Here is a 25,677-nt window from a genome sequence, read left to right as displayed (position 1 = left end):
TCATAATATGAGTTTAATAAGTTTTGTCATAATAAAATCTTGTAAAATATCAATCTGTTGCAAGTTGGCATGAAAATGTGTCAGTGGCCATCTTTTGATCTGATACTTATTAAGTGCCCCTTCGATAAAGTCACCATCTTGATTGAATTCGATTAGATTGGTTTAGAGCTTTTTTTTTTTTTTTTAAGTTATTATCATACTTAAGTCTTAATTCTTTATACCGGCGAGGGAAAATAGCCAGGGCCAATATTAAAGGTCAAGTCCACCTCAGAAAAATGTTGATTTGAATCAATAGAGAAAAATCAGACAAGCACAATGCTGAAAATTTCATCAAAATTGGAAGTAAAATAAGAAAGTTATGACATTTCAAAGTTTCGCTTATTTTTAACAAAATAGTTATATGAACGAGCCAGTTACATCCAAATGAGAGAGTCGATGATGTCACTCACTATTTATTTTGTTTTTTATTGTTTGAATTATACAATATTTCATTTTTTTATGAATTTAATGATTAGGACCTCATTGCCTGAAGCACAAACTGTTAAAACAATGGAATTCCACGTGTTCATCGAGGAATGAAACTTCATTTCACATGACAATGACGAGAAAATAAAAATATTTCATACAATAAAATAGAAAAGAAATAGTGAGTGAGTGATGTCATCAGTTCCCTCATTTGCATACCGACCGAGATGTGCATATAACTGTTTTGTGAAACGAAGCGAAACTGTAAAATGTCATAACTTTCTTATTTTACATCCGATTTTGATGAATTTTGATTTTTTTCTTTTTATTCAAATTAAGTTTTTGTTAGGGTGGACTTGTCCTTTAAATTTCTGTCCTCCTTTTCCTTTTGCCGGCCCCCTCCCTGTCTGTACCTGTGTAACTTTAAGCCTACATATGGGCCTATTCCCATCCCCGCCCCAAAAGTGGGGCATCGATCGCCCCACCCAATAAAGCATACATCCCCTGTACCCCGGACATCTCCCCCCCACGCGCCCTTTTGGGGATTTCCCCGGTTGTATTATGGCGCGGACACGGTGAAGCGTGATATCCTGGCAAGATCTGGCCTTTGATCCATTTTTGTATACGTTAGTCTCATATTTTTGAGTCAGTAATCGATGTGAATACTGCACAGGTTCTGCCAGCTTGCGATTACTGAGTTATTTTCTGCTTAAGACTTGCGAAAAAACTAAAAAAGGTGTTACTGTCAATATTGTCTCGGTCAGTCGTCCACTTTTACCGAAAACAGCACAAACCTATACTATAGTATAGGTTTGTGCTGTTTTCGGTCACATCTTTTTGAGTTTTTTCGCAAGTCTTAAGCAGAAAATAACTCAGTAATCACGAGCTGGCAGAACTGGTGCAGTATTCACATCGATTACTGACTCAAAAATATGAGACTAACGTATACAAAAATGGATCAAAGGCCAGATCTTGCCAGGAAATCACGTTTCACCGTGTCCGCGCCATAATAGAACAGGGAAAATCCCCAAATACCGAGTACAGTATTGTGATCCACCGGGTGTGCTGCGGCGGTGTTGCTGTGGTGTGTGTCGAGTTCTACCAGCTGCGCCTGCCTGGTCTTTGCCGGTCCAGCATTGGTTGTGTTGAACTTGAAGAGGATTATGAGTTGGTAATGTAATCATTACAGGAGTTAGGAAGCAATGGCAAAATAAAATAAAGAGAAGTTGGCATTTTCCTGGTTTAAGTCACTACTCTATCTATTCTTCACTGCTGTTCATTTCGTCAGCAGCGGTGACTTCTAAGTTTTAGCTCTTCCAGTTGGCATTATCTTAAGTCACCACTCTATTTACTGCCGTTCATTTCGTCAGCGGCGGTGACTTCTACTTTAATCTAAATTAAATAAAATACTAGCTTTTCCATTGACTTGTCATTGATCAACTTTGTACACAACGAGTGCACACACACGAGAAGAGAGGTGACTTATTTCAGGATAAGGCTGAGAAGTTCAAGAGAGAGAGTGGTACAAAGAGACAGAGGGCGGGGGGGGGGGGGGGGGGTCGAGGTTTATTTTTATTATATTGAACTGAACCAAGACATAGTCCAGTGGAACAGTCGACTTGGCAGGGACAGTGAAGCTTATTTTGGTCTAGTATGTGTCAGTGTACTTTATATAACCCTCCTACTTAGTCTTAGGCCTCTATTCATGCCTAGCATTTAGGCCTAAACAAATATAGTGTTTAGCATTTGTACTAGCTCACCTGCATTCTTTTACCAAAGCGGATCCTTGCATTTTGTTTCAATTTCATTTTATAAAAAAGGGAAATTTCATTATTTTTTTTCAGTTAGAAGAGAAAATGATGACTTGAAAATAAAATCCTACCAGCCAGTTTGGAAAAATTTATTTCCTCGTCAATTGTGTTTGAAAAATTGGTCAGTCAGCCATTTTGAAAGAAAAAAAGGCATCCCTTTTTTTTAAATGGCAGGATGCTCAATATTTTTTTTTTACTTTGCCTAACACATTTATTTTGTTTGTCTTTACAGTAAACATCACCCTTGTTCAAGGGACACCGGTGCTCGTCCAGCCCCCATCCTACCCCAACCCGTACCCTGCTCTTGAGAACCATTACTGGGCTATCACCACGGAAGACCCTGACCTCATCATTGGATACACTTTCATCGATATCGATTTGAGACTATTAGCCGTCGTGAACTTTGAAAACGGAACAGATCTGAGTCACCCCATGAACGATTTGGTAGGTTACCATTACCGCTTCCAACCAGAAGGTTCCTTTGCTCTACAAACCAATGAGGCGTTTATGTTCTTCTTTCCCGGACCGTACCCTGGAGGGCGTGGCTTCCAAATTGAACTCAATGCTATTGAACCGTCCAGTGAGTAATGTTGTTCTCGAAGTCAATGTTCTTGTAGATTCCATGGGCAGTGCTCTACTAGAAGTTAACTTAGCTATGCTTTGATAAACCTGGGCTCCGTAGCACAAAGGTTAGCAATTAATCGTACCTTTGATTTCTATGATTGATTGTACATTGTAGTAAATGGAATCAATCGTAGAAAATGTTTCTAAGATCATTGCTAAGCTTTGTGTTATGGGCCCCAGTTCTTAAATTATTGGAAGCTGATCATGATATAGTCAAAAAATTTTGTACAATCTATCTTATACATACTTATTTTGTTCTCTCCCCATTCTTTAGTTGTGAAGAAACTTATTTGATTTGCTAAATTCCCGCACAGTTCTGGATGATTTGAGATTCAGAGGAGCTTCATTCATTCTCATACATCTGGGGTTTTTTGTAAACAAACTTTGAACTTAATATTGGTAAAGTAAACTTGAACTGTGAGACGTTTGTGTCATAATTGGTTCTCTATGATGAATTCTCTTGTGATGAATTATTTTTGTTTTCTTTCCATGATCCGGTGTGAAATGATTTGTCTATTGATATACAAAAGGTACAGTAAAAAACATTGTTCAATTTTTTGAGAAAAAAATTTCATTGATTTTTTACCATTCACTTTGTAGAATTGCTGCTTGCATATGACGTCACAAATCAAATGATTGAAATTCTAATAACTTTTCAATTCTTTGATGGATTTTTCTCAAACCTTGGGCAACATTTTGTATTATTTTTTTCTGCTATTTTGACAATGAACTTTTTTCAGGGTGAACTTCCCCTTTAACTGTCCATATCTGAATGTGTTATACTTGATTCCTTCAATAGCTTTCACACCAGCACCTTGCGTAGATGGACAATTCCAATGCGCCAGCGATGGAGAATGTATTCCCAGCTACTGGCTGTGTGATTATATTGTTGATTGCGCAGATGAATCAGACGAGGATTTCCAAGTTTGCGCCAATCTGCCGCCTCCAGGTATGTATGGTGGTGATGGTTAGGAGAAGAATGGTGGTGGTGGTGCTATTGAAGATGAAGACAATGTCAACTGAGTATACAGTTGTTGTACTAAATGATTACATGATGGGAATGGTACCCTTGTTGTAAATGATAGTGATAATCATGATGATGATAGTGGTGTTGACGCTCTTGCTTGTGATGATCATTATGATTGATGATGACGGTGGTGATGATGATGATGGTAATGATGATGATGACGGTAATGATGATGATGGCTGATGATGATGACGGTAATGATGATGAAGATGACGGTAATGATGATGATGATGACGGATGATGATGATGATGACGGTAATGATGATGATGATGGATGATGATGATGATGACGGTAATGATGATGGATGATGATGACGGTAATGATGATGATGATGGTGATGATGATGATGATGATGGATGATGATGGTAGTGACAATGGTAATGATGATGGGTGATGATGATGATGATGACGGTAATGATGATGATGGATGATGATGGTAATGATGATGATGATGGATGATGATGGTGATGACATCGGTAATGATGATGATGACGGTAATAATGATGATTGATGATGATGATGATGACGGTAATGATGATGGTGATGACATCGGTAATGATGATGATGACAGTAATGATGATCATGATGATTGATGATGAATGATGATGGCGGTAATGATGATGGTGATGACAACGGTAATGATGATGGTAATGACATCGGTAATGATGATGATGGTGGTGATGATGATGACGACGGTAATGATGATGATGATGGATGATGATGACGGTAATGATGATGATGATGATGATGATGATGACGGTAATGATGATGATGACGGTAATGATGATGATGACGGTAATGATGATGATGACAGTAATGATGATGATGACGGTAATGATGATGATGATGATCATATGATGAGGATGATGATGATAATGGCAATGATAATTATGATGATGGTGATACGGATGGCGGTGATGATGATTAGGCTAATGTAATGATGTTCAGGATGAGAAGGATAGTCATTGATGATGGTGATTATAACCATTTGCATGATGAATAAGGTACTTATAATATGAATGACGTTGATAATATTGATGATAATCGTTTACAAAATGGAGATGTTAAAAGAGACAAAATATGGAAACTGTATTATTATTTCCCTTTATCAGGAGAGTGTGTGGAAGGGAACCATCAGTACCAGTGCAGCGACGGTTCATGCATCCACAATGCCTGGAAATGTGATTGGTATGAAGACTGCCTCGGAGGAGAGGATGAGTTAAACTGTGAGTTCTTTTTAAGTTTATTTCTCTCCCGTCATGGGTGATGATAATCTCCGCCTTCTAAGGCAGGAGCCGTGGAGAGTTGTGTCATGTGGTAGAAGGAACCCATGAATATTATGATTCATCCAGTAATATTGAATATGTTAAATCAGTTATGAATCTTGTACTAGAAGTGATAAAAAATTATTAAGTATATACTTACAATTCTCTGTGGTTGAAGGATTTGCAGGGTAACTTTCTGACATGAAGGCTGCATTTATGGTCTCCATGTGATAATGATAATACAAATGAGGATGATGATAATGGTGTTGATGATTGGTGATAATATTAATGATGATAATAATACTAGTAATCATGATGATAATGATGGTGATGATGGTGATGATTATGATAAATTGATGATAGTGATGATAATAATGATGATGATGACTATGATGGTGATGATGATGATGGTGCTGCTAATGAATTGATAATAATGATAATTATAATAGTGATGATGAATTGATAATAATGATAATTATTAATGATGATGATGATGGTGATGAGGATGATGATGATGATGATGACAAAGATGTTAAACTATCATTTCACCTGTGTCAATTCCAAACAATTATTTTGTTATCCTAGGCCCTGTATCAAAGGCTTCCTCAGTGGATGGTACAATTGATTTAAATTCATTCATTCATTCCTTTATTTCCATTTTCAACAAATACAGTTTCTTCTGTACATGTTGACATATATAAATAACAAAACATATTTCAAATATTCCTGTACAAAAAATTATATTCAAGATTATTACAAATCAGGTTGGAAATGGAGGAGGCTGCTAAAAAGCGGAGCTTGTAGAGTGCAGCCTCCTAATAAATATTCTTGCAGTTGTAAAAAAAATAAAAAAATAAATAAAAAAATGAAATAACAACTAAATGACTGATTGCCCACAAAAAATGAAAATATATTCATGAAAATCATTGATAACATTTGTGTAACAGGATCCAAATTATTTCTCTTTCAGGCTGTGACCAAAGTAATACATTTCAATGTGGACCCAACGACAGGTGCATTCCAGACTTCTGGGTCTGCAACTGGTTCTTAGACTGTGAAAACGGGGCCGACGAAGCATCATGTGGGGGGCCAGACTCTACAGGTAGGTATATACTGTATATTAATGGTAAACGGCTGATTGGTCTACATCCTCATCGTCTCCATTCCATTTGGTAGCGCGCGATACTGGCACCGGTCCGACGGCCCCAGACCAGTAAAAAGTGCCGACGGGCCAGTAACTTTTACAGACAAAGCCAGATTTACTGGTCCGACATGACCAGTAAAAAACTTACCAAACTGATACAAATGATATATGTGCATTGTGGAAAAATGAAAAGAAGCTAGTGATACTGGAACTTTCTGTCCCTTTTGAAACCAACACAGAAAAAACACATGAATATAAAGAAAGAAAAAATACCCCTCTCATTTCTGACATTGAATCAAACAGCTACTCAGTAAAATACTTTCCAATTTCCAATAACACAAAACGACTTAAAATGCTTTTAAATGAATTTGGCAAACCAACCCCTTACAAAATTTTCAGAGACAACCTTTCTAAATTGGCAGTGACATCATCTTTCGTAATATATTACTCAAAAAATAACGTCCAATGGGAAAATCAGATTCCTCTGTGTACACAGTGTAAAGTTGTACATATCAATTCAGAGTGTAATCATGCTAATAATGCATGAGTCCACATACGTCATGGTCTTATTTTTTTTTCAATGTTTGGTTTTTATCTAAAATGATTTTATCTACACGCCTATAATTACTTTAATTACAAACCAACTTGATGATTAACAGTTTATTATACTTTCACCGAATGTTCCATCTTATTTGGTATAACTGTAACATGTTAATCTGCCCTGCTTGCGTCAGTAATGTGACCATGTCCTGGGCTCTCTTTTATTTTGTAAATGTATATGTATTGTTGTCATTCTTACACTGTTCCTTTATTGCTTTTCGCACAATAAAGTGATGCAAAACAATTCTCCTCTTTTGTAAATTATAGAAATGGTTCTGGCATCTTAAAAAATGGCCCCCCCAAAAAAAATTGAGAAATGGCTCTCTTTAATCACATGTATGTTGTGTGTGTGTACTGTTCATTTGTGTGCTTTTATTATGGGGGTGGGGCAATTCAATCAGTAAAAGACATGCATTTAAACTCAAGTCTATTTTCATGTTTTTCTTTATTTTGGGGGACCAGCGAATTTTAGGTTCTGACAAGTAAAATATGAAAAACTGGGTATCTACTGGTCCCACATGACCAGGTTGGACCAGCAGAAAAAAGGGTTAGTGTGGACTGTGGAGCCCTGCATTTGGTCTAATTACCATTTATCAATATAATTTTTTTTTTCTAAATTCCAGTTAGGCTTTATCTCTTTCGTCTAATGTCTAGTTAGTTGAACACCTTTTAGTCTATTTGGTTAAGCCTAGCTTTAATAGCCGAGTTAGCCGAGTATGTAGGATTGATTTGAGAACCTAATAGTGGATGTGTGCACTGCTTCAATGGTTCCATGATATTTGCTCTGGCGACGATTGCTCTGCTGTAAATTCTACACCAGTGCTCAAAAAATGAGAATTGGGCCACCAAAATTTTTTAAAAACCAACACTTGGTGGCCTGCTTGGGCTACCAAAGTTTTGACAAATGTTTTCTATTGTATCAGGCCACTAAATTTGCTTTGTGGGCCACCAAAATGATGAAATTGATGATTTTGGTGGGCCAATTGGGCCACCAAGAAAAAATGTTAGTGTGGAGCCTTGTCTACACACTAATCGAATGACCAAATTCAACCTGGGTTTAAAGATAAATTCCAGTTTTGGTAACGATCTCAAAATGACTTTTTACAGAATCTAATATAATGACCACCCAAGTGTCTGTTTGCATGAATAAAAAATATGTGCCAAAGAATTCTGGGAGAAATTGTGTAATTGCTGAGAAATAAGCAAAATAAGCTCGGATTCGGTCACTTCCGTCGGGTCTTTATTCCAGCAATAATAATACACTGTCCCACGTGTGCCTATCTGTGTTGGTGATCTTAAGTGTGAATGTTTTTCAGCGTAGATTTCAAGATTCCACAAAGTTCAGTTTATGTAACTGTACCAGATCTAGATCCTCGATGATTTTCTGACAATTAAGCCTGGTTTTACAGACTTTCTCATGAAATCAGCGTTTACTGCAACTACTGGAATTTCACTTTAACATTATACCCTACCCTAAAGTTTGCTAAACCTAACATGAAACCCTATTACAATCCTAACCATACATCTTAGAGGAAACAAAGCCCAGAGCAATTGTCGCCGGAGCAAATGTTGCAGCCCCATTTCTATATGGAGCGTTGTGGCCCAGTGGATTAGTCTTCGGACTTTGAAACAGAGGGTCGTGGGTTCGAATCCCAGCCATAGCGTAATTTCCTTCAGCAAGAATCTGATCTATGATGTGCTGCACTCGACCCAGGTGAGGTAAATGGGTACCGGTGGGAAGTAATTCCTTAAGAAGCTGTGTGCGCTTTGAGCGCCTAGCTTAGCCGGGTAATATAGGAGCGCCTTGGGCACCCAACAAGGTGGATATGTGCGCAATATAAATATCCTATATTATTATTACCGTAATATCTTATTATTGTCTCGTACAGATGCAAGGTTTTTAAGCCCTGGGGAATCTTTTAACTTTACTTCGCCCAACTATCCAAATGAATATGGAGCCAATGTGTACTATCTTTTCACCTTCGAGACCAGTGAAAGCTATCAAATTCAGGTAAGGTTTCAAGTTATAGGGATCCATTGACTCAAATTTATAAAAAAAGGGCTAAAATCCCCTCTGGATGTTGGGGGGGAGACCGTTCATCAACATTTGCCATCAGAATACCTGTCAGATTTTTAAGTTATGGTATTGGCTGCCAATGTGTCCTTGATTTTAATTGGCTAGTTGATGCGCAGTGTATTTAATATTGTGTATATTGAGAAAAATTCAGAAAAAAATCAGAAAAAAAATTCAGAAAAAGAATTGAGAAAAATATTGCAGCCATGATAAAAAAATTGTGCAAACAATTTCAAGATACTGCTAGGGACATTAATTTATGGAATAATGGCCTATGGCATAATGTATATGGAATGATTCAGAATGGTGATTCCATTCATTTTTACCCTCTTACTTTTTGAACAACTATATTTTGATTTTCTGATATATTTATCAGAGACACAGGCAGCATTGACAAACTTACAGCTTAGGATTCTAAATCTAAATCAATATGGTTTAATCAATTTATTTGAATTCTGCATGCAGATTGATGTCTATCAATTTTCCACTGCCGTCGGAGGGTTCACAACTATTGGCGATGGGCTCGATCCGACCAATCGCAACTCTGCTCTTGCTAATCTGAACCACTTTACCCAAGTCCCAACCGCCTCACCAATAAGAGTTACGTCGACTTCGTATACACTCTGGTTGGAGATTCACGGAGGCCCGTATGGATTCGATGTGTTGTATGCATCGGCAACCTCAATACCGCTTAGTAAGTGATTGTTTAAAAGGGATGGTCCGGACTGAAAATATTTATATCTATCAAAATAGAGTAAAATTCCCAGAGCAAAATGCTGAAAGTTTCATCAAAATTGCATAACAAATGACAAAGTTATTGGATTTTAAAGTTTATCAATATTTTGTGAAAACAGTCATATGCACATCGTCATGAATATTCATTAGGTGGGCTGATGATGTCACATCCCCACTGTCCTTTTTCTTGTTTTTACATGAAATCATAAATGTTTCATTATTTCATACATGTGTAAATGATGTGTCAAAATCATGATTAAATAAGTTACGGCAATGAATAATAATGCACTCATGCCACTCAATCAGTTTTATTTCTTGATAGAAAAAATTTGAATAAACCTAATTTCATATAATAAAATACAAAATAACAAACAAATTAAATTTAAAATCTGAAACAAAATTGTCTGAATCTGACTGAACCCTTCCTTACAAAAAGTTGTGATCGATCATCTCCAACATGATGTATATTTTGCCTTACAAATTGCATTTATTAATGTTATTATCATAATTATTATTCTTATGATTATTATCATTATTAGTAGTAGTAGTAGTTGTAGTAGTAGTAGTAGTAGTAGTATAAGAAGAGTAGTAGTGGTAGTAGAAGAAGAAGTAGTACCCTTATAAAAATCGCCTATAGTATTTGAATGGTGCCGAATGGTAGTTGAATGGTGATCTGAATGGTAAATGGTACGCGAATGGTATTTAAGTGGTGTTTCAATGGTAAGTTCTTAATGGTAATTGGTAGTTTATTCAATGGTAAATGGTATACCATATACCCAATGGTGTCTCAGTGGTATGTGTCTAATGGTATGATTGGTATGATGAATGGTATACCATACACCCAACGGTGTCTCAGTGGTATTCAATGGTGTCTCAGTGGTATGTGCTTGTAATGGTATGATGGATGGTATACCATTTACCCAATGGTGTCTCAGTGGTATTCAATGGTGTCTCAGTGGTGTGTGCTTGTAATGGTATGATTGGTATGATGAATAGTATACCATACACCCAATGGTGTCTCAGTGGTATACAATGGTGTCTCAGTGGTATTCAATGGTGTATCAGTAGTATGTGCCTGTAATGGTATGATTGGTATGATGAATGGTATACCATACTCCCAATGGTGTCTCAGTGGTATTCAATAGTGTCTCAGTAGTATGTGCCTCTAATGGTTTGACTGGTATACCATACACCTAATGGTGTCTCAGTGGTATACAATGGTGTCTCAGTGGTAGTCAATGGTATCTCAGTAGTATGTGCCTCTATAATGGTATGATGAATGGTATACCATACACCCAATGGTGTCTCAGTGGTATACAATGGTGTCTCAGTGGTAGTCAATGGTGTCTCAGTAGTATGTGCCTCTATAATTCCATTCCATTCATTTCGTTTATTTCCATTTTCAACAATTAAAGTTTCTTCTGTACATGTTGTCATATATAAATAACAAAACATATTTCAATTATTCCTGTACAGAAAATTATATTCAAGATTATTACAAATCAGGTTGAAAATGGAGGAGGCTGCTAAAAAGCGGAGCTTGTAGAGTGCAGCCTCCTAATAAATATTCTTGCAGTTGTTTAGCATATAAAAAAATAAGGTACCAACTTGAGCATGACCAGTTGAATTAAAAAGAAAAATTGGAAATAAAAATAGAAAAGGAAATAAGAAAAAGAGAGATTAAAGGTCTCCAGAATCCAGCCCCAGCACTCACAGACGGACCTCGCCGATCAACAGGAAAACGAAAGAGATGTATAAGTGTACGTGACATGATAAACATGTTTGATTAAAAAAATACAAGAGCTTGAGTGATGAAGAGTTAAATTCAATGGTTATCTTGAAGAAATTTTTTGAACTTATATTTGAAAGAATTAAGGCTTGGAGATTCTTTGATGTTACTATTGATAGTTCCCCAGAGTCTAGGGCCTTCAAAAGTAAAAATTGATTTTGCAAGGATGGTCCGGGGTAGTGGTAAATGAAATTCATCGGATTGACGTGTGGGATATTTGTGAAGGGTTTTGTTTTTGTTAAATGAAAAATTAAATATGGGTGGTAACATATTATTGTTTAACTGATACATGAATTGACCTAAATTATATTGGTACAGTGTTTTTATTTTTAGAATGTTATTGTTTAAAAACAACTCATCTGTGTGAGATCTCCAGGACAAGTTGAAAATAACACGCAATGCCTTCTTTTGTAAAAGCAATATTCTATCTAGGTAGGTTGAGTGTGTGTTTCCCCAAACAATTGCTCCATAATTTAGATATGGTAAAATTAATGTTGAATAAAGCATTTTTAGGGAGGAAGTTGGAAGAAAAAACTTAACTTTGTTGATAACACCAATATTGCGTGAAATTGTGCGACATATAGAGTCAATATGCGATTTCCAAGATAATTTGTTGTCTATTATGAGGCCTAAAAATTTAGTTGTAGTAACAACTTCAATGTCTACATTGTCTAATTTGATATTAAATGGCAATTGTTCTAAAGAATTGCTAAAAAGCATGCATTTCGTTTTTTGAACATTTATTGACAATTTGTTAGCCTTAATCCATTGTACCAATTTATCCAGTTCAGTGTTCAGTACATTAATTAAAATATTGGGGTTAGGATGAGAGTAGAGTACATTTGAATCATCTGCAAAAAGGACATTAGATAATATTTCAGAGGAGTTCTGGATGTCATTTATATAGATAATAAATAAAAGAGGGCCCAGGAGGCTACCTTGGGGAACACCCCAGTTAACATTTTGTAGAGAAGAATTTTGTTCATTTATGCTTACGAATTGTTTGCGATTTACAAGGTAGTTTCTGAACCACTCCAAGGCCTTCCCACGAACTCCATAATTTTCAAGTTTGTAGAGCAGTATCTCATGATTTATGGTGTCGAAGGCCTTGGAGAGGTCCAGAAAAACACCTATTGTATGTTCAAAGTTGTCAATAGCTTTTGTGATTTTGTCAATAAATGAGAGAGTGGCATGAGATGTACTATGTTTTTGGCGAAATCCAAATTGAAAATCGGAAATTATATCATATTTATTCAAAAATTTTAATAATCTTGTGTAGATTACCTTTTCCATAACTTTTGACAAAGTAGGTAATAAGGCTATTGGTCTATAGTTACATACATTAATCTTTTCTCCTTTTTTGTGCACTGGTATTATTTTTGATATTTTCATACTGTCAGGCACTACGCCATTACTTAAAGAAAGGTTGAATATGTATACTAATGGGTCAACAATGTATTCTATAACATTTTTTAATAAAATATTGTCAATACCATCGTGACCACAGCTTTTTTTTTTTTTTAAGTTGTTCACCATATCTATTATTTCATTTCTATGTACAGGTACTAAAAATAAAGAATTTGGATTTGGTTGGTGAATGAAATCCGTATATTTCTTTTGGGTTAAAGGTATATTATCTGCAAGACTTTTTCCAATTTGTGTGAAGTATTGATTGAATATATCAGCTATACGAAAAGAATCGTGTATTTCAACATTATTGTGCTTTATTGTTTTTATGCGTTCTTTTGTGCTTTGTTTATTTATGGCAGTGTTTATTGTTTTCCATGTTTTATTGATGTCGTGTTTGAAACGAATTAATTGATTTGTGAAATATTTTCGTTTTTCACTCCGCAATAGTTTAGTGAGGGTATTTTTATATGTAGTATATTTACGATGTGACTTTTCTGAGCGACTGATTTTATCAGCATAGTACAAGTTATTTTTGCGATTTATTGATCGTAGTATTGATTTCGATATCCATGGAAGTCTTGGACTCTTTTTATAATTATTACATTTACTAACCAATGGTACATGTCTATCTAAATGTGAAGTAAAAATTTTCATAAATATATTATATGCTGCATTAGTATCTTGAGAACTGAACACCTCAGACCAATCCGCGTCTTCAAGACCATCTTTCAAGCTCTGTAAATTATTTGGTGTTAGTCGTCGGAATTTATGTTGCTGGGTATCTTTTTTTGCTAACCTAAAGGGAGTTCTTGAAAATATCGGGAAATGGTCAGAGATATCAGATAAAATTATTCCAGACTCGGGTAAAGGAGAGACATTACTAAAAATATTATCAATAAGGGTTGCAGATTGGTTAGTAACCCGAGTGGGTTTTGTTATCAATGGTAAAAATGATGATGTAAGCATGATATCCAAAAATTCATGCGATCTATTGTGGTTAGATTTAGATATGTCTATATTAAAGTCACCTTCCACATAACAGTCTTTATTATAAAAAACCGGATTTTGTAGAAAATCTTGCAAGTATTCAAAAAAATAATTTGTGTTGGAGTTAGGAGGTCTATAAAATACTGCGATCAGTATGTTTTTAGAGTTTGGTACCCGAATTTCAATGATAAGAGACTCTACAATTTCATTCATACAACTAAGATCATTGTGAGTAAAATATTCTAGCTGTTCATTGATATAGATACCTACCCCTCCTCCCCGTCTATTACCCCTATGGTTTTCTACAAACGTATAACCAGAAAGTGAATATAAACCATCAGATTCCTGAGATAACCATGTCTCAGTTAGCGCGATTATGGACATTTTATTATGTGAAGATGAATCGGATAAAAGGCGTAAATTGTCGAAATTAGAGCTCAAACTCCTTATATTCATGTGCATTATTGAAAGTGTATGTGTAGATTTATCAAGTGAATTAAATTGATTTATTGTAAAGTAATTTGAGCTTGGATAATTATTGTCGTTAATTTCATTTAAATCAGTAGCTAAATTCATCTCCATTGATACGAGATTTTCAAACGAAGAATTGCAGTTAGTATCTTGGGTTTCGTTGTTCGGCCTAAACAAATTGAAAAACTCATCATCATTCAAAGCTGAAAAGGGGAAATTTTCAATCACTGGGAATTGAAAGAGAAAAACACGAAATGCAAAAAATTCGCTTCCTGTAGAGATCGACGAGACCGCGTGCTCGTGTCAGCAAGGCAAAGACCTGGAGAGAATAATAATTAGATAAAGAAAAACTGGTTATACACATTCCTATGAAGAAAAGGAACACAAACACATGAGAAGTCATCAGATAATCATTGGCAATTGTATTATACGATGTCAATTGCATTGTAAATATTTTGTACTAAATAAGCATAAAAGGGTTGGGTGAGCTCCCGTGAATAAAACAAGCTGGGAAGCCTCCCCTGTATAGAATAGGATAAGGGATAACACAAATTCAAATTATTCAGGGCATGCTTCCCCGAAAACTGAATGAAGGTGGAAAGGCATTCGAATGTAGTTATGGTGTTCGTACATTTAAATATAACTTGAACTCTTACACCTGGTATAACAATTTGTTTGCCTTGTTCGAAATACCGTTGAATTAATGAATAAAAAGAATAATCATCTGAGATCCAGACTATGTTCACACTGTACATTAATCATTGTTGATTTGTCAAAAACATTAATTTTACTAAAGCTATCTGTTTTTTTAGGTAGAATGGTTGCTGCTTTTACAAAAAAATATGTCTTCTATACGTCCTCAGTGAACAGAATAAACCTACACGACAATTACAAAGTTCTTTCCTCTTTTGACCTTACAGAGCAATGTACACTTATGATTATGATTAATAATTATTTGTTTTCCTTCTTTTTTTTTATTCTCCAAAACAAAAAAAAGTCTTTATAAATAATGGACAAGCATGGCGTGTACGCAAAGGTTAAAACAAGATAGTCATTGAATCCAAAATTTCAAAATAACTCCAATATGAGCAGTTTACTGGATAATTTAGGATTCATCAAAATCACAGGGTTTTTTTTTAATATAAGACTTAGTATGATATATTCCTTTTTTTTTTACTCCGAAACGAACCGAGAGATTTTATTTTAAGTCCACCGGCAAAATGTTAATCTTGTTTATGTGTATACATTTCCGGAGAAATGAATAAAAGGAATATTTTACTGAGATCTAGGTCATGTTCACACTTAAGTAATCAAAAATAAGTCTAGAGTATTCAAGCACCAATAGATCACTGGATCAATTAATACTCCTCAAAGATTTCTGAAAAATCTTCTCTTTTTGAAATTCAGAGTTACAATCAATGTTTCTGTTTGAACTCTTAAAAAAATGTACATTTATAAATATACCACAAAGTTAGGAACCAATTCTAAAATTTGACCGACACCTATAAAACACATCGTTATCATGTTTCAATTACCGGATAAATTATTTGGACAAAAAGAATGTTCTGCTGGCTACAGGTCATGTTCATAATGTAGAATGAAAAAATAAATCTAATTCAATTCATCATTGAACTAGCTTACATCTTCTTTCCAATACTATTTACAACAAAAATGAAAAGAAAAAATCATCATAAATGATCATGTTCTTTCCTCCATTGGTTTGAAGTAAAAGTACCATGATTAACATGATTAAAATCTATATTTTTATCAAAAGAGCTTGTGTTAATCATGTGAATGACTATGTCAATACAAACTGTAATCAATTGTAATACAAGAGGTCGAACATTTCTATGCACATGATGATATAAATGAATCAAGATTCAAATTCAAAGACATGTCTAGAATGCTCATGACCGACCGTTTATTGGATTGTGAACCCATCATGCTCACAGAGCATTATTATGAGAAATTAAGGCCACGAAGGTGAAAAAACAATTCCAAGTTTCAACTTGCACTAAGCATGTCCACTTCCTACTCAGTTGAAGTTTTGAATCTTAATTCAGAGGAGTTTATAATAAAAGATCTAGATGAAAATGTTCTTCTACTATCTTTAAAAAAAAACTCATACAGGCATAGAACTATACTTTCTCTCCCATTGCTTTCATAAACAGTAAATAAGAAAATGTTGTTTTCTCTACGGCTTATGTTAAAATTCTAAGTTACAACTTACAAAATCATTTACCACTTTCCAATGATTATTTTTACATAAATTTAAAGGAAAATGAGAATGTTATATGAATACTATGCATGTAGCACTGCCAGGAGTTAGACAAGTTAAAGATATTCAATACTTAACTTCCTGTAAATTTTAGCAAAAAGTCACTTTTTTTAATGCACATATGTTCTGACATAATTTTTTTTTGTAGAGGAAAGAAATGAAAAAAAATAAAATCATCTTAAATGATCATGTTCTTTCCTCAATTGGTCTAAAGTAAAAGCACCAAGTTTCAACCTGCACTAAGCATGTCCACTTCCTACTCAGTTGAAGTTTTAAAACTAATCCAGAGGAGTTTATAATAAAAGATCTAGATAAAAGTGTTCTTTTACTATCTTTGAAAAAAAAAAGAAATCACAGTCATAGAACTATACTTTCTCTCCCATTGCTTTCATAAAGAGTAAGATGAAGAAATGCTGTTTCCTCTATGGCTTACGTTAAAATTCTAAGTTACATGTAGATCTTACAAAATCATTTACCACTTTCTAATGATTATTTTTCTTAAATTTAAAGGAAAATGAGAATGTTATATGAATACTAAAACACCGCCAGGAGTTAGACAAGTTATAGATATTTTACTATGCTTATACTTCCTATAAATTGCAGCAAAAAAATATTCTCTCTCTCCTTTGGCCATCGAGGTAATTTCTTGCACACGTGTGTCAACGAAGATATAGATGAGAACATTTGGGTTTATATTTTTTTCGAATCATTATTCCTCTTCAGCATCAACGGCATTGCTTATAAGAAGAAGCATAATAAGAGTATGTAGGCTAACATATAGTATATTTTATTGTTTTTTTCCGATGGACCTCTAAGTTGCTTGCTTATAAAAGATTAATGATTTTGATACATGTCGACAAAATATAAAGTTGTTAAGACCTCTCAATTTCCTCACTGCTCTCAGACATATCAATCAGTGTATACTTGCCACACCCTGGACTCCTTTTCCTTGCAGTAAAGTACGACGTTAATCCCCTCTACGACGATCTTTGTTGACAATTTCTTGTGTTTCCTCAAGTTGTACGCAGTTTTCGCGAGGATGTTACGACGATCTTTCAGGACTGGGGGCAAATCTGTACGTACAGAGATCCTTCTAGCTTCTTGTCCCTCTACTCTAGGGGGGCGTCTGGATTCGAAGGTTGACAGAATTCTGTTGCGTTGGTGCATGTATACCATCTTGGCAATTATTGGTTGGGGAATGCCCTCCGTCTGTCTCCTCTGGGGCAAGCGGTGGGCATTTACGAAAGCTACCGAATCCGCCTCTTCTCTCGTTAATCCAATGTAGACAAGCGTTTCCTTTAAGACTTCGTACACGTTTTCTTCTTTTTTCTGTTTGACTCCGTAGAAAAGCAGATTACTCTTCCGTTGGTAAATCTCTGCCAGCATCATTTTGTCCTTAATTTCCTTCATTTCTTTCTGCATCTTCTGTTCGAGTTCGGGAATTGTTTTCTTCTCTAGATTCAGTATGTGAGCGTTGCTGTCTTCTGCTGCTTTTTCTAAGTCGTTTACTTTTTTCGTAATTGAAGCAATATTAGTCTGAATATTGTCCAATTTCTGACACACTTTTGTTGAGAACTCGGTGAGAGTTTTGTGCAGGTCAACGAGAGTGAGGTTCGAAACCTCACCGGGCGGTTTCTCACCGCTGGGCACGGTCTGTTGCATTGTACTCCGGTCGTGCGAAGAACATGGGCGTTGGTTCGTTGAATCCATGCTTTCGGCAGACAAGCCTTTACTTCTCAAATTGTATATATTGGACATGAAAAACGAGAAAATGCCAGAAAAGATTACCCAAAGATGAAAGTCAATGTCTATAGTAGATTGCCAAGGTGAAAAAGAATGATAATTCCGGATGAAACAGCTACCAATCCATTAAAAAGTGTGGTTTTCTGCGGGAGCTCACTAAACGGACACCTCACGCTACGACGGCCATGCCTAATGGTATGATGAATGGTATACCATACACCCAATGGTGTCTCAGTGGTATACAATGGTGTCTCAGTGGTATTCAATGGTGTCTCAGTAGTATGTGCTTCTATAATGGTATGATGAATGGTATACCATACACCCAATGGTGTCTCAGTGGTAGTCAATGGTGTCTTAGTAGTATGTGCCTCTATAATGGTATGATGAATGGTATACCATACACCCAATGGTGTCTCAGTGGTATACAATGGTGTCTCAGTGGTATTCAATGGTGTCTCAGTAGTATGTGCCTGTAATGGTATGATTGGTATGGTGAATGGTATACCATATACTCAATGGTGTCTCAGTGATATCCAATAGTCTCAGTGGCATATGATTGGTATCAATGGTATACCATATGCCCAATATTGTGTCTTAGTAGTATGTGCCTAGTGGTATAATCATTGGATAGTTGTTGGATAATTGTAACGCCATAGTGGCTTAGTGGTGTGTGCCTAATGAATGTCATTTGTGTTAATGGAGAATGGTATGCCCAATTGCATTACCCAATAACATAATTTCGAAGATTTAAAGAAAATATATCAAAGATTTAAAAGTATTTAGAGTTAATAAAATTTTTGAGTCGTGACTTTTATGCGAGCAGCTTCCCCTAATCAAGTGTAATCGCTCATTATGGTAAACATGGTCTCTTGCATTCTTTTAAATTGTCTTTGTCCTTATTAAGTAAAAGGTCTATATGTGTTTAAATATAATTGATCCAGTGGTTATAATACAATACTATAAATTTGTATATTTTACGATTGTACATATTACCTTCTAAATTTAAATCTGATGCAATAGGTGCAAAATCAAAATCAATCGGTCAATGAAATCTTATTTGATAAAAAGGGTTTTAATTGTACCTTAATACCAACGGACAAATTATTTCACAGCCGCTCCCGAAAGTTCCCTGTAATGATTTACCATTAAAATCTTGAAATTCAAACATGCACGTTTTATAGGGAGCATGAAGAAGATGCGTATCGTACTAAATAGAAAATTGTACATTGATCACCATCCTCTCTTTTTCCCTTTGTTTCCTTTCGCTTTTTGTTTCTTGGTAGTCAAAATTAATGAACGGCATGAATGTAGCTCCTCTATCGTACGGTATACTGTTCGTTTTTATTTTAAACTACGTTCTTCATATTTTTATTTTCAAAGTTTTATTCTATTTAATTTATAATCATTTTGCTTATTTATGGCCGCTTTTTATGAAGAGAACTATATCTGGAGTGTTCCAAACTTAGATATTTGCAATTAATCCCAAGATGCAAATTTACAGGTTATATACATTAATTTTATCTAAAACATATCAATTTGGATTTTTTGATGGAAGAAACAATAAATCAGTTGCAAGTTTGCAATTAAAAGTATGACTTTCAAATGATTTTGGAGTGTGAAATTGATTTTCGTTCGATTGAAAGTTTCTTGCAATGCCCGCGGCCCATATTTTGCTCAAAATGAATTCACTGTTGGTTGTCTTGGTCCCCCAACCTCTATCAAATTCCCATCCGCAAACCCTGATATGGTCAGTCTGCAACGTCCAAAGCCCCCTCCGAACCCATTTGTACGCTACTATAGCTGCTTCCAATCATGAATTATTCCTCTCTTTTTTTTTTTACAAATGATATTTTCAAAATTCTAATTCTTTTTTTAGGCCCTAATTATTCTTTCTCACGGACGGCGTTCATAAAGAGGAGAGCTATTCTATAGGACGGTCATTACTTGATTGAAATGATTTATCCATATTGTCTTGCTCCCCCACCCCTATCAAAATTCCCTGCCGCCATACAGGGTATAGTACAATGTAACAGAAAAGAAATATACTGAATGAAATCTCAATTTCAATCAAAACAAAAGCAAATTGAAAGGGAAGAGGAATGAGTAAAAAATATACATATAAAGGGAAAAAACAAGGAAAGAAAAAGGCAAAGAAGAAAAGAAAAAAAGACAACGAAAATAAAAAAAGAAAAGAAGAGAAAAGGAAAAAAAATGAAGGGATCGAAAACTTTTTTTCATAGATTCCAAGCATTACGAAAATTTCCCGTTTGATTCTCGACATCACTTCGGACTGCAAACTGCGGTTTCATACCCCGATTTGCGTTTGGAATATCTCAACTTTTCCAACCCCGATAAACCCATCTTGGCCAGGTAATCCCCTTGTCTCGATTTCACCACCACGGGCCAGCTAAATGAGCGTTGAGCCAAGGACGAAATGATAAACAACGCTGTGCTATTACGTAAGACTTGTCTGCCTGTAGAAGGATCTTCGGAATGAAATTATTGTATTCGATATTAATCACGTTTTCAAAGGCATATTACATTCAGACATCCAATACTAGTCCATTTTCAATTTCGAACGAAGAAAATCGACCTTGAAATAAGGAAAGTAAGCGAATAAAAATTACGGTATGCTTAGCATGCAAGGACCGCGATGCATGCATAGTTTCTGTCCGTCCAGCAAGAAAATGGGTTCCACCCCATCTCTATTTCTCTCTATATATCTTTAACAAGGGCGCCGGAAGCGAGGGGGGCAGGGGGGCACTTGCCCCCCCCCAATAATTTTTTTGGGGGGCAAAACGAGATTTTGCCCCCCCCCCCCACCCGCCCACCTGAAAGTAGAAAAAATGATAAATTATTAAATAATTAAAGGACAAAAGTATACGATGAAGGCACTTTTATGCCCAAAAATTGTCATTTCTATTGTCAAAAATGAACAATTTTGCCCCTGACGGGGCAATAACATTATCACAGTAAGCCTGGCGTCTTTTGACGAACAGTTCCTCTGTGAAACATACCTTTGAAAAGCCCCTTTTCCATCTTATTACAGCGTGATAACGTTTAACCTTTTAATGAATACATTTCAGACTAAAACCGAATGGCAAGCTAATTTTCTTTAATATCTAAACCTACAAATTATGAAAAAGATGGATATCTTCTTAGATAAATGATTTGATTTTATATATTTCGATCCAAAAAGTGAAAAAAAAATCAAGCACGTTTTGAAATAAAAAGATGGCTGTGTATTTATGCAAAGCGCAAGCGATTTTATTATTTTTATAATATGTCCTGAAAGTTTTCTTTTTTCCCAATTATTCACCTCCCTTCCATCATTCAACTTTCTTCCTGGTCCTATCTTTCTTCTTATTTTTCGCCTCACCTTCCGCCGCTTCGCCCCTTGATCTACCTATGATGACCCCTCCCACGGCAGGAATTTTGTGTAAAAATGGAGTATAAGTCTCGTTAATAGAGTGTTTAAAAACAAATTTGGGGGATAAAGCATAGTTAAAGTTCATTGTGAAGGATTAATCATAACTCATGAAAACTATTCTTTATACTGAGTACGCAAACAATGAAAATATTCTCGGTATATTCCAAGTAAATTTGGAATAAAGGGAAAGTGAATTGGATTAACAAAGGTATGATTTTACTGGGTATGGAACATTCTCGTCTAACCGTCTATGCACTAAATTCAGAGGCGATTTTCTTTTTTCATCATTTTTATTAGTTATGAAATTGACAATGGCCATCGATGTCATCAATGTCATCACTCTTTGGCTGGTATATAGGGCTAGATGAGAGTTGGAGAATAGTTGGGCCGGTATGCCTTTTCTTTTCCTAACCAAGTTCTTAACAAAAACTAGTGTTTATATATATTTCGAAATTCGAGGATACATGTGTATACTGAATTTCGATTTTAAATTATGTATTTTTTCCATAATAAAAGAGCACAAATAGTAGAGGGACATTTGATATTATGTACCCCTTTCCAAAATGGTAGGGGGACGCGTCCCCCCTGTCCCCCTGGGATTTCCGCCCATGGTGATGGGGGAGCTTTTGCATTTTCTAGAATAAAATTGAAAGATTTCGTGCACACTTTGGGTGAATTTTGTGAATTTTGCCCTCTCGATCGGCGGCCCCCGGATGCATACGGTCATGTTTGTCATCTTAAAGTCTTTAAAAGGCCTATATTACATTGGTTTGAAACAATAGAGTTTGCAATAAGGCTCGTAATTTGCTGGAACTGCGACCCTGATCATGAAGAAACACCAGTCTGGGTCAGAAGGGAGGAAACAGGAGCAAAAAGAACCCCAAGACTGTTTAATTCTCAAGAAATTTATTTTTGAATGCTCTTAGAAACGCAACTTTTACACTCAATTTTTACACCCTCAACCACACCCTCTCCCGCTCGATCGCTTCCGTATCTCACGCTTTCAAAAATATTGTGCCCCCTTCGGGATTTTGCCCCCCCCCCCAAAAAAAAAAAAAAAAAAAAACTGAAAGTGTTCCGGCGCGCCTGGGTGGAAACAAATCTGAAAGAAAACATGAAACCAAGAAAGGTATTTCAGAGGGAGGTTTACCGTATACACAGGCTATAGGCCTACAAAATAAGAACAATAATGGGAGATAAAGATAAAGAAGATCACCTGCTAATAACGCATGTGAATTAGAAAACGTTCTGAATAGATATGAATAGAACATTGAAATGCTATCCAAACATTGTGATTCATAATGCTGGTCTTTGTATTTTAATGTTCTATGTATAGGCCTACACCTCAACTTTGAGAAAAGGACATTTATAGGCCTTACTACAGATATGATTGGCAAATGCACGTTCTTTAGAGGTGTAGAAAGGGGGTGGATGAAGAATATAAGTCTAGAAAGAAAAGAATTAGACAGCCAGACAGAGAGAAAGAAGGAAAGAAAGGAAGGAAGAAAGAAAGAAAGAAAGGAAGAAAGAAAGGAAGGAAGAGAGAGAGAGAAAGAAAGAAAGAAAGGAAGGAAGGAAGAGAGAGAGAGAGAAAGAAAGAAGAAAGAAGGAAGGAAAGAAAGAAAGAAAGGAAGAAAAAACTTTCTATCAACGCGTGTATACATCCATGCGCTCGCCGGAACTACACACATTGCAATCCATCGTGTGTGGCCCCCTGCTGTGACCGTAGATGCTGGGGTGAATTATCTTCGGACCGAGGTCAAGAAACAGGTGTTTCTATACTTAAATTTCATGCTTGAGGGCAATAGGATTTGTATTACTGGGAGAAGATATTTGATGATAAGGAAAAATGGGGTATACAGCCCTCAAACGCGAGATTTTCGTCATGAGATCCAAGGGAAACAGTGGCAAAAATTGATCTCACGCCATCATGGTTTCCAACCCAGAACCAATCGAAAGGAAAAAGAAGACACCCCTGATTTGGGTTTGATTCACCCCCCCCCCCCCCCCCATATCGGGATGTGTATTTATCTTGGCGAAGAAGTGGTCCTTGGAAAGATACCTCCAGACATGTCCTACGTAGGCATGATCTTCTTTGCACACCGCCCGCCACCGTCGGCATTGAGAGAAAATGCGTTTACGGCAAGCCACACTGACATCACATTTAAACATATTTTTTAGGGGGTTGATGATGCATTTTTATCTAGGATGGCGCCAAGTTATTTTTGTTATATGGGAGCTAGTTGTCATCAATTTCAGGTCGACAAGACGACCAAAAACGGATGTCATTTTAACTTTTCCGGGGTTGATCGAAGGCCCGAATATTTTTTTTTTAAATATGTTTCTTTTATTCTCCCTCCGCCCTATCCCCACCACTTTTCTATTTAAAACAAAATAAACTTGATTTATCGAAATGGGCGGCACTATCTCTCTGACCCATCATGCTTTCTCATTATAGATAATTAAACAACATGAAAACGAATTTCTTTAAAAGAAATTATGTAAGGAAAAAAACGTGTTTATATAACGCTCAGCAAAAAAAAAACACTCGATACAAATTATTTAACACATGTTTTGAAATGGAATTAAATTAAACATGCTAAATCATTTTATATTTTAATTTCATTTTCATTATTTTTTAATGAGATTAATTTTAATCAATGAAAACCAATTCTTTGATTTGGGATAACTTAAGATGTGAAGCAGTGAAACAAAAACAAACTCCTGCAGTAACAAAATAGCTAATTGAATTTAAGATAGAGACTAGGCCTAGCTTATATACGAATCCATCACAATCATTACAAATGAAGATAAGTTCATCAAAGAAAAGATTATGGAAAGTACGAAGAGGCGCATTTTAAATGGTAGGGTAGGCCCCTTTCGGCTCCTATGTCATGTTAAAGAAATCACGGTAGTCTCTACTCCTTACCGTTGAAATGTTGAACATATATATTTTCTATATTCTTAAACCTTATATTCTTATATAAACTTCCATAAATTAAGTGATCAACCTTAGATATGACCAACGTTTTATATGATCGTTGTAATTTTTAGCATGATTTCTGATAGAATTTTTCCATTGCGGATTGCACAACTTTTTATGTGTTTTAATTATTATTGCAAAGCACTACTTTATTCACTTGGCCATGTTTGCAGCAATGTTCATATTTTTCTTGTCATCGTTTACTCATCATGCAACTGGGGTATGTTTATACTCTAAACACTCAAATTAGTATTTCTTGCGTTATATCTGGTAAATAAAATAAATAAATTAGAAGTTTCACACGCAGCCTCTCATATTTTCCCTTTTAGTCTCATACAATCAGACACTGTTGATTTTGTTTACCCTTTCAAACCATATTTTTACCTCAACAAATAACATATTAACGCATAATTTACAAATTTATCATTATATATAAGCATTCTATAAAAATACAGAATATTGAACTAACAAAATGTCGAAATTACTTAGTTAAATCAATTTTTATATCGGACAAGGGTCTCTTTCGTTGAAATATCAATGAAAGGTGTCTCTAAAAAGACACCGTATTCTAAGTAAGGTAAATAATGAAAATTTCAATTTTATTCATTTATGTTTGTGAATCTTTAAAGTTTCTTCTCTTTTTACCTCATAAAGTAAGCTCCATACATCAATTCTACAATCAGTAATAAATAAAACATCATTTGATCTCCTTTTATTGAAATAAATGATTTTATGAAAAGTCGTCATTCCGAAATAAAAGGTTCAGGTGACGATGAAGCCTAAATATTTTTCCGATACTATCGATATCAAAAGATGTCGCGGACTTGGAAGACAAAATTG

At 35.5% G+C, this 25,677-nt stretch overlaps 1 protein-coding gene across 1 annotated transcript in view; it reads left to right on the top strand.

Moving 5' to 3' along the window:
• The window catches only part of LOC121420066, a 178,447-nt gene that overhangs the window by 87,392 nt on the left and 65,378 nt on the right, over positions 1-25,677 (top strand). The window contains exons 37-42 of the mRNA XM_041614594.1: positions 2,509-2,856; positions 3,700-3,849; positions 5,041-5,154; positions 6,164-6,295; positions 8,827-8,948; positions 9,477-9,705. Coding sequence (XP_041470528.1) covers positions 2,509-2,856; positions 3,700-3,849; positions 5,041-5,154; positions 6,164-6,295; positions 8,827-8,948; positions 9,477-9,705 — 1,095 coding nt within the window. The remainder of the gene's footprint in view (positions 1-2,508; positions 2,857-3,699; positions 3,850-5,040; positions 5,155-6,163; positions 6,296-8,826; positions 8,949-9,476; positions 9,706-25,677) is intronic.

The sequence above is a fragment of the Lytechinus variegatus genome, chromosome 8, assembly GCF_018143015.1.
Source record: "Lytechinus variegatus isolate NC3 chromosome 8, Lvar_3.0, whole genome shotgun sequence".
NCBI lineage: Eukaryota > Metazoa > Echinodermata > Echinoidea > Temnopleuroida > Toxopneustidae > Lytechinus > Lytechinus variegatus.
This window is presented reverse-complemented; position numbering and strand designations above follow the sequence as displayed.